The sequence below is a fragment of the Herpailurus yagouaroundi genome, unplaced genomic scaffold (assembly GCF_014898765.1).
Source record: "Herpailurus yagouaroundi ecotype Mexico unplaced genomic scaffold, PumYag 206, whole genome shotgun sequence".
Taxonomy (NCBI): Eukaryota; Metazoa; Chordata; class Mammalia; order Carnivora; family Felidae; genus Herpailurus; species Herpailurus yagouaroundi.
In genome coordinates this window covers 86,021-99,000 of record NW_024412437.1, presented here as the reverse complement: position 1 = coordinate 99,000, position 12,980 = coordinate 86,021, and the positions used below count along the sequence as shown (strand labels likewise).

Sequence of the window (12,980 nt, the reverse complement as noted above, 5' to 3'; positions counted from 1 at the left end):
CAGAGCATGAACGGGGGAGGGGCAGAGAGAGAGGGAGACACAGAATCTGAAACAGGCTCCAGGCTCTGAGCTGTCAGCACAGAGCCTGACGCAGGGCTCAAACTCACAGACCATGAGATCATGACCTGAGCCGAAGTCGGACGCTTAACTGACCACGCCACCCAGGCGCCCCTAATGTTTATTTATTTTTGAGAGAGAGACAGCGAGTGAGTGGGGTAAGGGCAGAGAGAGACAAGATACAGAATCTGAAGAAGGCTCCAGGCTCTGAGCTGCCAGCACAGAGCCTGATGTGGGGCTTGAACTCATGGACTGGGAGATCATGACCTGAGCTGTAGTTGGACCCGTGTAACCAACTGAGCCATCCAGGTGCCCCTAGTGGGCAATTTAAATTTTACAGAGCAGGAGGTTTTTCAGGCATTCCTCCATTGTGTTATGGCAGAAATGTCTGCACGGTAAATAAACTGGAAAGGTAATCGTCAGAGAGTGGGTACGTGAAATAGAGTTTTTGGGGATGATGAAGTATAAGGTGGGGACAAGGTGTAGGTCATCACCATGTGAGTAGCAGTTAAGGGACAGGAGTGAAAGATGATTGAAATTAAGGAAGTCAAGGAACAGGAGGTCAGGGTGTTTAGATGGGTGACTTATATCAGGAGTTAAATAATATTTAATCAAGATTTCTTAACCTGGGGCCTATGTACCCTCTAATGATAGAATTCAGGGAGTCCTTGAGCTTGAATGGGAAAAAAATACAGTGGGCCCTTGAACAACATGGGTTTGAACTGCACTTATATATGGACTCTTTTGATAAATACAGTACCGTAAATATATTTTTTTCTTTCTTATGATTTTTTTTTTAATTAAGTAGGTTCCACAGCCAACGTGGGGCATGAACTCATGACCCTGAGATCAAGAGTTGCATGTTCTACTGACTCAGCCAGCCAGGCACCCCAATCTTATGATTTTCTTAATAACATTTTCTTTTCTCTAGCTTATTTTATTGTAAGAATATAGCATGTAATACATATAACATGTAAAATATTTGTTAATTGACTTATGTTATTGGTAAGGCTTCCAGTCAACAGTAGGCTATTAGTAGTTACATTCTGACTGCACAGGGGGCTGGTGCCTCTAACTCCCACAATGTCCCATCTTTATTTTCACTAACCACTCACTTAAATTTAGCATTTTCTTCAATTATTAATGCAGGCAACGAACCACAGTCGAAGTAGTAAAACCTATGACTTAGCCATTAATACAAATCACTGACATTTTGGATATTATATGGTAGCTCTTGCAAATATATTGAAAAGTTACTTAGGCTCATCACTACTTTATTTATTTAATTAATTTATTATTATTATTTAAATGTTTATTTATTTTTGAGAGAGAGAGAGAGAGGGAGACACAGAATCTGAAGCAGGTTCCAGGCTCTGAGCTGTCAGCACAGAGCCCAATGTGGGGCTCGAACCTATGAACCACAAGATTGTGACCTGAGCCAAAGTCAGACACTTAACCGACTGAGCCACCCAGGCACCCTTTTTTTATATTTATTTTTTGAGAGAGAGAGAGAGAGAGAGAAGTGGGGTTCACCTGAAGCAGGGCTTGAGCTCATTCATGTGGGATTCAAACTCATGAACCATGAGATAATGACCTGAGCTGGAGTCAGATGCTTAAATGACTGAGCCACCCAGGCGCCCTACTCATCACTACTTTAAAATTCTAACAATTATTACATCTACTACTAGAACTTGTTAAATGTGTTATTAAGCACTAATAATTGATATCTTTAATGTTTTGATAAATTTAGTTTCTTCATAATCTTACTTATTATATTTTAGGCATTTAAAAATATTATACTCAGAAGTGATCCATTCATCAGACTGTCAAAGGGGTCTATGGCACAGTAAAGTCACAAGCCCTGATCTGCATGGAAGTTATGGAAGTTGCGAAGAATAAGAAGAGGAGTAGTGAAGGACGAAGACGTGAGCCCAGTGCTATTTCTTACCAAATGCTCTGGTCGCATCTCACCTATTTATTTATATAAAGGTCATATTTAGTAAACAAATATTTATTCGATTAGGACTTATATTTTCACGATGGCAAAATTAATTCATAGGTCATGGAATTTCTTTTCTTCTTCCTTCTGTTCTTCCCCAGCATCTCCTCCATATTCCCTGTCACCTTCATTGTCACCACCATCATCATGTCTAACATTTACGGAGTCTTCTAGACATTGCATTAAGTACTTTGCAGGTTTTATCTATATTGATTTCAGAGAAAGAAGTGACCCTAGACAATTATTTAGTTCAACTTCCCATTTAACATGGGAAGACACTAACATTCAGTAGGGTTAAATTATTTGTTAGCAATTTAGTGGCAGAACAGGGACCAGGCCTCAGCACAAAGAAAAGCTACACTACAGATGAGGCATATTGGCTAGGTTCACCAGGGGAAAAGGGAATCCCCCCCCGCCTGCCACAGATACTGCTAAATGATTTTTCTAAGACCATCTCTAGCAGTGGCAAACTCTTACCTGTCAGTGAGTCCCTCTCCTCATACCCTCGCCAGAACTGGATATTATCAATCTTGCTAATTTTTGCCTGTCCAATGAGTGAAAATAATACTGTATTTTTTTAATTTGTATTTTCATGACTATTGGTGAGGTCAGACATCTTTTATGTTACTGGGCAATTATATTGCTCTTTTATGAATTATCTATTTGTGTACTTAACTTTTTCTACTCTCAGTATGTTTTATAAATGTGTGAGGGCTCTTTCTACCATTGGGGTACTAGCTCTTTGTCTTGCAATCATTCTCTGCTAACTCATCATTTGATTTCCGACTTTGTTAATTTTTCTCTTAAATGTTCCCATATAAAAAATTTAATGTTTATTTATTTTTGAGAGAGAGAGAGAGAGAGAGCATGAGTTGGGGAGGTGCAGAGAGAGAGAGAGACACATACAGGATCTGAAACAAGCTCCAGGCTCTGAGCTGTCAGCACAGAGCCCAACGCAGGGCTTGAACTCCAGAACAGCGAGATCATGACCTAGGCTGAAGTTGGGGGCTTAACCAACTGAGATATCCCGGTGTCCCCAACATGTTCCCTTATAAATGAGGTATAAAATTTCACTTTTCTTTCAGTGACTTACTTGTACGGCATTGAAGGCATGGCTAAGTTTTACAAGTAGTATCCCCAACATATATATTTTTAAATTTATTTATTTATTGAGACTGAGAGATAGAGATAGAGACCGATAGAGGGAGAACGCACATATGACCAGGGGAGGGGCAGAGAGAGAGAAACTCAAGGAGGCTCTGTACTGTCAGCACAGAGCCCAACTTGGGGCTTGATCCCATGAACTGTGAGATCATGACCTGAGACCATTTCAAGAGTCAGATGCTCAGGGTGCCTGGATGGCTCAGTTGGTTGAGTGTCCAACTTTGGCTCAGGTTATAATCTCGTGGTCCATGAGTTTGAGGCCCACATTGTGCTTGCTGCTGTTTCGGATCCTCTGTCCTCTTCTCTCTCTGCCCCTCCCCTGCTCATGCTTTCTCTCTAAAAAAATAAATAAAACATTAAAAAAAAAATAGAGTCGGATGTTCAACCTACTGACCCACCCAGGTGCCCCTGCAACATAGCTTTAAAAAAATTTTTTTTAATGTTTATTTATTTTTGAGAGAGAGAGAGAGAGAGAGAGAGAGAGAGAGAGAGAGAGAGCAGGTGAGGGGCAGACAGAGAGGGAGACACAGAATCGAAGCAGGCTCCAGGCTCTGAGCTGTCAGCACAGAGCCCGACGCGGGGCTCAAACCCATGAACTGTGAGATGAAGACCTGAGCTGAAGTCGGACACTTAACCGAGTGAGCCACCCAGGCGCCCCACAACATGGCTTTTTAAAAAGCATTTTTGGAGATAGTATTTCCTAATGAGTCAGGATGAAGTTTTTCTATTTACGTTTACTTCATTAAATATGAAAAAGGAAGGCTACTTTCAGTAGTTCTGATAGAAGGGTTCAATATTTCTTTGAAGGGCATAATGACACCCGTAATACTCACCATCAGTTGACACATCAGTCATTATTTCCTCAAGTTCCTCATCATTGAGTCTAATTCCCATGTTTTCCACAAGGGATTTCACTTTTTTGAGTTTGACCCTTGGTCCTTAGGAAAGAAGGGCACGAAATAAGATCATAAATACTGATGCTTAAGAGTGAAAAATGCTAATCATGGTCATGCATCATAAATTCCAACTGGAGGATAAAGCATAAGGGCACAAAGAAACCGTTAACATATAGATCTCCCTAGATTTAGATATTTCTGTTGAAAGTAGGAAAAGAGGTTAGAGAGGGAGAGAGCCAAAGCATAAGAGACTCTTAAAAACTGAGAACAAAGTGAGGGCTGATGGGGGAGTGGGAGGGAGTGGAGGGTGGGTGATGGGTATTGAGGAGGGCACCTTTTGGGATGAGCACTGGGTGTTGTATGGAAACCAATTTGACAATAAATTTCATATTAAAAAAGAAAGTAGGAAAATTGAGAAAGATAACCATTGAGACCCAGGTGGACAGTAAACAGTATTTACCTTTATGGGGACAGATGAGATTGATGGAGTTGGGAGGACTCTTGCTTTTCAAAAAAATTGGGATATAATTGACACATTATATCACTTTCAGGTGTACAACATAATGATTTAGTATTTGTATCTATCGCAACGTGATCACCACAATAAGTCTTGCTAACATCCATCACCATGAAAAGTTGCGAATTCTTTTTCTTGTGGTGAGAACTTTTAAAATCTATCTCTTAGCAATTTTCTTTTTTAAAAAAAAATTTAAATGTTTTTATTTTTGAGACAGAGACAGAGCATGCGCAGGGGAGGGGCAGAGAGAGAGGGAGACAGAATCCAAAGCAGGCTCTAGGCTCTGAGCTGTCAGCACAGAGCCCGACACGGGGCTGGAACTCACGGACTGTGAGATCATGACCTGAGTCGAAGTCAGACACTTAACTGACTGAGCCACACAGAAGCCCCTATCTCTTAGCAATTTTCAAAGATGCAATATGGTATTGTAACTATAGTCACCATGCTGCATATTATATCCCCATGACTTGACTTAGCAATTCTTTGCAGAATTTTTAAAAATGTTTATTTATTCTGAGAGAGGCACAAGCAAGGGAGGGGCAAAAAGAAAGAGGGAGAGAGAGAATCTCAAGCAGGCTCCATGCTGTCAGCGCAGAGCGCGATACGGGGCTTGATCTCACCAACTGGAACTGTGAGATCACGACCTAAGCCGAGATCAAGAGTCAGATGCTTAACTGCCTAAGCTACCCAGGTACCCCTTAGCTTACAGTTCTTTTCTCAGTGTTCTAAGTGGTAGAATTGGATAGTTTTCTTGTAGTATTTGATGTTTTGAAAATAATTTCTGATCAAAAACTTAAAAAATTATTGCTTATAACAGAATAGTATAAAGGGTAGAGATAGGATATTTTCCTTAACACCCGTCCAGCGGACTCTGCTTCAGTTTCCCATGAGAGGTGAACAGGGGGGAATAAGTGAGTCCACTCATGGTTGAAAATAGCAACCAGTCTGTACAGTTCTAGCCGGAATACAGTGTTAGAATTTCTATCCTGAAATGTCAATGCACCCAAGAAAAAAATGGGAAGTTATGAGTCTAAAACAATGGATCAAAAAATTGGCAAGAAGCAAAGTTGGAACATTTAAAGGCAAATGCTAAGCACGAGGAATTTATTTTTATTTGTGCTTTCACCATGATTCTCACTTACCATTGAGTGCTTTCACACCTTTTAGCAATCTCTTCTTATATACTCTTCCATCAGCTGTAAGACAAGACACGATTAAGAATATAGGTTAAATGAAGGGAAGATTAACAAATAGAGCACAAAGACAATCCAGCATCCATAATCTCAGGGGGGAAAATGCTTCAGATTTGTTGAGGATTTTATTTTATTTTGCCCTCAAGTAAGAACGAAACCAAAGATAAAGCTCTCACTGATGTAAATCTACCTATTGGTTGAATTAAAAACAGTCTATCTCCCTATTTCTCCCATTTTCCTTCTTACTCTTACTCTTCTGATTTTCCTCATTTCCTTGGTCAGGATTTAGGTGAAGCAGTGATCCCAGGGTGTCAGGATAATGTAGCCTTGATGATGGAGACTAGTGAAAGATGTTGCCAATTTTCAATATTAAAATGTAAGTGACAAGAACAGGATTTCTTCTTTTGTAACACCATGTTTTCTAGATGGGGTTTTACTAGACATAGGCATATATGATTTCAGCACTTTTCATACACAAGCCCATAAATCCAAGTTTCAGAGATGTGCTAAATGCTCACCATGAATGGGCAGAGTTTTCAACAGCTCCTTATTCTCCTCATCAGTCAGTACTAGTCCCATTTGCCTCAGCACATTGTTCAGATTACTCACATTAACCTTCTCTCCTTTGGAAAGATGAGAATTGTTCATGCATAAGAATTTTTTAAATTTATTTTTTAATTTTTTTACATTTATTTATTTCTGAGAGACAGAGAGAGACAGAGCACAAGTGGGGGAGGGGCAGAGAGAGAGGGAGACACAGAATCCGAAGCAGGCTCCAGGCTCTGAGCCATCAGCAAAGAGCCCCACGTGGGCTCACGAACCGTGAAATCGTGACCTGAGCTGAAGTCCGATGCTCAACCGACTGAGCCACCCAGGTGCCCCGTTCATGCATAAGAATTTTAGGAATGGGCAAATGATTTCAAATTATAGAGAAGATTGCATATTTGGCATAAGTTTAATTAGAAGAGCAAATTGACAATGAAACTTGTTAATCTATGTAGGTTTAGAGTACATGTGGGCAAATGGATTATGTTCAGAAATAGAATTTATACTTTCAATTCAAGCAAAAGAAAAGTAGATATAATCCCAGATATAAGTCAAATGCCATTATGTTTCCTGAATTATGGGGTCTTTTGACACATATTTCCTGGCTGTCCTACAAAACTTCACCTTGAGACTGAACAGCATTCACCTATATTTTGGTAGTTTAAACAATGGTGAAGTGGAAAACATTCTTGGTCCAAACTCCATATGATGTAGGTCTATACAGGAAAAATCCCAAATCAAACAGTAAGATTATAAAGCAAACATTTAACCATTAAATTTGTAGGATGGGGGCGGGTCAACTTCGCATGTCAGTAATAGCCTAAAGAGAAAACTACTGTTTTAAAAGCATCTTTTTTTTTTTTCCTGTAAATCATTAAGGTCTTAGTTAATAACGAATTCCCTTTTTACCACTACTTCTTACCTATAAAAGCTTTTGCGTCGTCCATCACCACATTCAAATCAACCATTTTATTCTCTGTAAGAAGAGGCAATTCAGGCACAGAGACTAAATCTTAGACTTAGAAAAACGATATGAAAAATTTAAGTCGTAATATAAAAGGTTCAAATTCAGCTGTTTTTCATAATTTTCCTCAGTAACTTTTTAAAGTCAAAATAAGCAAGAACAAAGAGAAAGATCAAAATGTTAAAGTGAACATCCTCTAATTAATACTACTTGGTAAAAAGTATCCAATGACCCTTAACCCAGAGATTAAGCAGGTTTAATAATACAGTTGATTCTTGAACAACGTGGGGGGTAGGGGTGCTGACCCCCTTACAAAGTTGAAAATCCATGTGTAACTTCTGACTCCTCAAAAATTACTAACAGCCTATCGTTGACCACAAGCCTTACCGATACCATAAAATATCAATTAACACATATTTTGTATGTTCTGTGTATTTACTGTATCCTTACAATAAAGAAAGCTAGAGAAAAGAAAATGTTACTAAAGAAATCATAAGGAAAAGACATTTACAGTGCTGTACTGCAGTGACAGAATTTAAAAAAATGTGCACATAAGTGGATCCACACAGTCAAACCCCTGTTGTTCAAGGATCAACTGTAACCCCTTCTAACAGGACTCTCCCTTCCTTCAGACCCAATAAGGAAGCATATTTCAACAGACAAGATGGAATTTGAGGCCTAGATGTCATTTATTTACATGAGCAGCTGACTGTTAAACCCTGACAGAATGCTATCTTCCCACTCTCGAAATTTTGCTTACAGTCCCCACCTCCACCCCTCAGGACAGTGAGCTGTTTGAGAACAGAGATCATGCCTTAATTTTCTTTGTCCTACCAGGTATAAATTGTTCACTCTCTAGTTCAGTGTTTTGCATCTAGTTTTGTGCTAGCTAAGTGAATGAATACCAGTGGTATAGTAGTCATAATGTTGGATTAGAAAAAATTATTCTTTCCTTTTTTTTTTTTCTTTTTGAATGGCCTCAAAATACTCATTGGTAATAATCCCTTTTCTGGTAGGAAACATTTTAAGGGCGCCTAGCTAATATATGGGGACAATGTCACAATTAAATGATCTATAGTGATATTTTTCATGATAAGAAGAGGCTCCAGACAAAATAATGGATAATTACTCAGGGAGAGGGATTCATTCATTCATTCATTCATTCATTCATTCATTCATTCATTCATAGAGCATGCAGGGGAAGGGGAGCGAGAGGGGGAAAGAGAGAGAATCCCAAGCAGACTCTGCACTGTGAGATCATGGCCTGAGCTAAAATCAAGAGTCGGACGCTTAACCGACTAAGCCACTCAGGTGCCCCGGAAATTTTAAACTACAAGGTGGGCTCAAACTGTTTTCTTGATTAAGGCCAACTACAGGTAGGGGCAGCAAAGATGTTTGCTGGTGACAGTGGCCTTAGCCACACCTGCCAATCATTAGTTGAGAATAGGAACCCTGAAGTAGGGAAGAAGAAGAATTTGTTTATTTTGGTGTGGCATGTGCTGGTTGTGCTGAAAGATGTGCTGTCTGGCTCTCTTACAACTTGTTTTTCATCAGGCTTTTAATGGGAAGCCACTGGCTCTATGTTGGAATCCAAGAGCCCTCTAATTCAGGACCTTTTAGCCTGGCGCTTACCCCTTAGCCAACTCTTTCTAATGAATTCTACTATTTTTGCCTCCATGACATTTTTACCCAGCTAAATTGGTCTTATTCAGTCATTAATGAAACTGTCTTATTTAAAAAAGACATACTTGGAAAGGAAGGAAGATGTATGAAAGAAATAAGGAAAAATGGTAACACCTGTTAGCTCTAGTCAGCGGATACACAAGTATTTGTTACAGTGTTTTCTGCTTTGATAGATGTTTGAAATCTTTCATAAGTTTTTCAAAGAGATTAAAAAATAGGTTTGCCTTCAGAAGCCCTCATATAGAAGCTCTAAGATTTGCTCCCAAGTACAGTGGTATCTGAAATACTTACTATCAGTCGGCAGGTGTTTCAGTAAGTCCTGATGGTCCTCTTTCTCAAGCTGGATTCCCATGTTCTTTATAAGGGGGTCCAGGTTACTGATACTGACTTTCTTTCCTTGGGAAAGAAGAGGATGTAAATAATAGAAGTAAGTCCAAGAAGTGGAAGATGCTAGCTTTGAATGTGTATCCACCCTCGGTGGAGAGTGAAACACTGGCCATTTAAATGAACCCAGATAGTCAGTGTTGGAGGTGAGAAGAGAAAATGCTCCCTCAGCACTGTGTTGTAACTTTTCGTTGAAATAATCATGAAGGTGCCTGGCTGGCTCAGTCGGTTGAGCGTCCGACTTCGGCTCAAGTCACGATCTCACGGTTTGTGAGTTCAAGCCCCACGTTGGGCTCTGTGCTGATAGCTCAGAGCCTGGAGCCTGCTTCGGATTCTGTGTCTCCCTCTCTCTCTGCCCCTCCCCCACTCAGGCTCTGTCTCTCTCTGTCCCTCAAAAGTGAATAAACATTAAAAAATTTTTAAAAAGAAATAATCATGGATGAAGAAGATTTAGATAAGCCTGATGAATTGTGATAATCAGCGTAAATGAAATCAGAATGTCAAACTTGCTGCATATTATTAAGAATAACTTGAGGTAGTTATACCTAAAGAAGAGTGGTAGGTTGTGAGCATAAGTTCAGTGTCATTAAACCAGTGGAATAATGGAATAGCATGATTCTAATCAGAAATTTAAAAAGGCAGGGGTGCCTGGTGGCTCAGTTGGTTAAGCATCTGACTCTTGATCTCGGCTCAGGTCATGATCTCATGGTCCGTGGAACTGAGCCCCGTGGCAAGCTCTTTGTTGATAGTGTGGAGCCTGCTTGGAATTCTCTCTCTCCTTTTCTCTCTGCCCCTCTCCAGCTCCCACTCTCCCTTTTTCTCAAACTAAATAAATAAACTTTAAAAAAAGAAAAAAAAAGCAAATGCAAAGCCTAATAGATTTTAGCTGCTGTTCTCATGATTCTTACCTTTGAGAAGTTTCACACTATTCAGTGATCTTTTCTTGTACACCTTTCCATCTCCTGTGAGACAAGGTAAAGTTTAAGTCAAAAGAAAAAGGATAGGGAATTCTATAATTTTATAAGACATTTGATATGATTCATCTAGCAATTTATTTATCTCGCCCTCAAAGAATAATAAAAGGAATGCCCTCAATGTGGTCAGTCTATTCCATCACTGGAACCTATGGCAGTAGCTGATGCAGGCTAAAAATACACCCATACAGTTGCCTCTTTCTTCTTTTTCTTTTCTTGAATTGCACTTTGATGCTCTGCCTTTCTCCCTTTTCCTTGCCAGTGCCCTAGGCCCATAAGGTATTCCTCTAAGTCTATGTTTAGCCTGAATGATAGGCCTATAAAGGGATTTTATTAAAAATAATTATCAATCCAAACAGTGGTTTAAAACAATATTTAAATAAGTGTTCTCTAAACAGTTTCCATAAATGGAGAGGAAATTCAACAGGGTCGGAGAACACATGACATCTGCCAGCCCCACCCATCTCCACAGGTGCTGTCTGTCCCAAAGGGCCCTTTCCTGTGGCAGGAGTGTCTCCAGTGTTGACAGACTCCACAATGCCTGGCATGTATATGCATTTATCTCCATGACAGCCCCTCTTCTCTCTGCATCTTTGTCCTGCTGTCTCAGAGCCAATGTCCCAATTCTCATAATTGGCTCCTTGAGAGCAATCTAGGGGAATGCTAGACACGGGAAGTGGCCACAGCCTTAGGTGTATGTGGGGAGAATACAGATGGGCATCGGGCATTTGCTGCCCATGGTGCTGCTTCTGCCATCAAGGGGTACCAGCCCCCTCGGTGATGTGTAGGCTCGCTCTTGCTTAGGGGACAAGTGGTGACGGGAGTGTTTATGTGGGAAGAAGGTCTACGTGGAGGTCCATGAGACTGGGCAGGAGACACAGGCGGGGCACAGGCTGGCCTCTAGGGTCTCTAGTGGTGAGCATATGCAGGTGCCCAAGAGGTGGTTTTTGAGGGACTAATTGGACGACTGACCAATCGGATTCGAATACTGACAGTCCCAGCACATGGTTCTGGAGGGCACCCTGCTCTCAGGTGTTTATCTTTTAGTTGCTGGATTATGGGGTGTTGGGGAGGCACATTCAGGGGAGCTACAGAGAAGTCAGCTGTGTGGCATTTAAAATATTTAGTCGGGGGGTGGGGAGCCCGTGTGGCTCAGTCAGTTGAGCGTCCAACTTTTGATTTTGGCTCACGGTTCCTGGGATTGAGCCCTGCATCAGGCTCTGTGCTGACACCATGGAACCTGCCTGGGATTCTCTCTCTCTCTCTCTCTCTCTGCCCCTCCTCACTCTCTCTCTCTCTCTCAAAATAAATAAATTTTAAAAAGTTAAAAAACTATCTAGCAGGGGCCCATTGACTTGTAAATTTTTCACTTAAAAATTAATCACTTCCAAACTAAAACACAGATGAGAATGGGGTTTCTGTCTGGACTGCATGTTCCTTAGGGGGTTTCTTAGGGCATCAGACAGTTCTCCCCCAGAAGCCCACAGTGCCACATTTCCCTGAGCACCACGGTGGCATGTCATATACTCACCAGAGACTGGCAAAGTTTTTGACAGCATCAACTGCTCTGTTTCAGTGATCTCAATTCCCATGTTTCCCAGTACATTTTTTAAGTCATTGGCTTCTGCCTTTTCTCCTTTGAATAGATGGGAATCATTTCAGGTGAAAACATTAAGAAATCGAATTATTCTGAATTATGGCGAACATAATCTAGTGCAGCATTATTTCCAACTGCAGGATGAAGTTGAAACACACAAGCTGACTCCAGTCACTAGAGTTATAGTAAAATCCAACAACTGAAAAGTTTCTTTACTCAAAATGAGAAGACAACTCTTCTCTTCTGTGTGGGGATGAATATAGCATTGAGTAACATGGCGGCAGTGTGATGGTATATAGAATGTGCATCGTTATACTGGTAATAGCTCTGATAGTGCTTCATGACTTGGACTATGGGGCTGACTGTTCTTAGTGACCATATTTCCTGATGCAAAAACTTCATCTTGAGATTTCCTGGGTTCACCTGGATTTTGATTCTTTAAACACTGGAGAAATAAACACTGGTCAAAATATCAAACAAGTTAATACTTCTTTTTGAGAGTGGCCACACTTTTCCTAAATCTCTAATAATCTAAGTTATTGGCAATAAGATAAAAATCATCAATAAATAAGTAAAAGAACAAAGCAAACTTACTAATGATGGATGGAGGGGGCAAAGTACTGCTTTAAAAAGGTACTTCTCTACAAGGCATCAAGATCTCAACTTTATGATGTCTTCTACAAGTTCTCACTCACCTGTAAAGGCACTGGCTGCTTCCATCAACACAGCCAACTCCACCTTTTCATCTTCTGTAGGAAAATTCAGAATGTAGAATCAGATGAAGATAATGAGACTTGAAAAATTATATACAGTTCTTTTTTTTTAAGATTTAAAAAAATTTTTAAGTAAACTCTACACCCAGTGGGGGGCTTGAACTCACAACCCCAGGCTCAAGAGTTGCAGGCTCTACCAACTGAGCTAGCCAGGGGCCCCTATATAAAGTTCTTAAATGAAGATTTGGTGTATGGAATCCCAATAATTTTTCATGTTTTATTCTAAAAATTTT

At 40.3% G+C, this 12,980-nt stretch overlaps 1 protein-coding gene across 1 annotated transcript in view; it reads right to left on the bottom strand.

Annotated features, from left to right (window-relative positions):
- Positions 1 to 12,980, bottom strand: part of LOC121015236 (uncharacterized) — an 84,128-nt gene that overhangs the window by 3,724 nt on the left and 67,424 nt on the right. Inside the window, exons 16-23 of the mRNA XM_040451999.1 lie at positions 12,670 to 12,723; positions 11,909 to 12,013; positions 10,312 to 10,365; positions 9,311 to 9,415; positions 7,295 to 7,348; positions 6,345 to 6,449; positions 5,776 to 5,829; positions 4,054 to 4,158 (exon numbers count right to left, since the gene is read on the bottom strand). Of these exons, the coding sequence (XP_040307933.1) occupies positions 4,054 to 4,158; positions 5,776 to 5,829; positions 6,345 to 6,449; positions 7,295 to 7,348; positions 9,311 to 9,415; positions 10,312 to 10,365; positions 11,909 to 12,013; positions 12,670 to 12,723 (636 nt within the window). The remainder of the gene's footprint in view (positions 1 to 4,053; positions 4,159 to 5,775; positions 5,830 to 6,344; positions 6,450 to 7,294; positions 7,349 to 9,310; positions 9,416 to 10,311; positions 10,366 to 11,908; positions 12,014 to 12,669; positions 12,724 to 12,980) is intronic.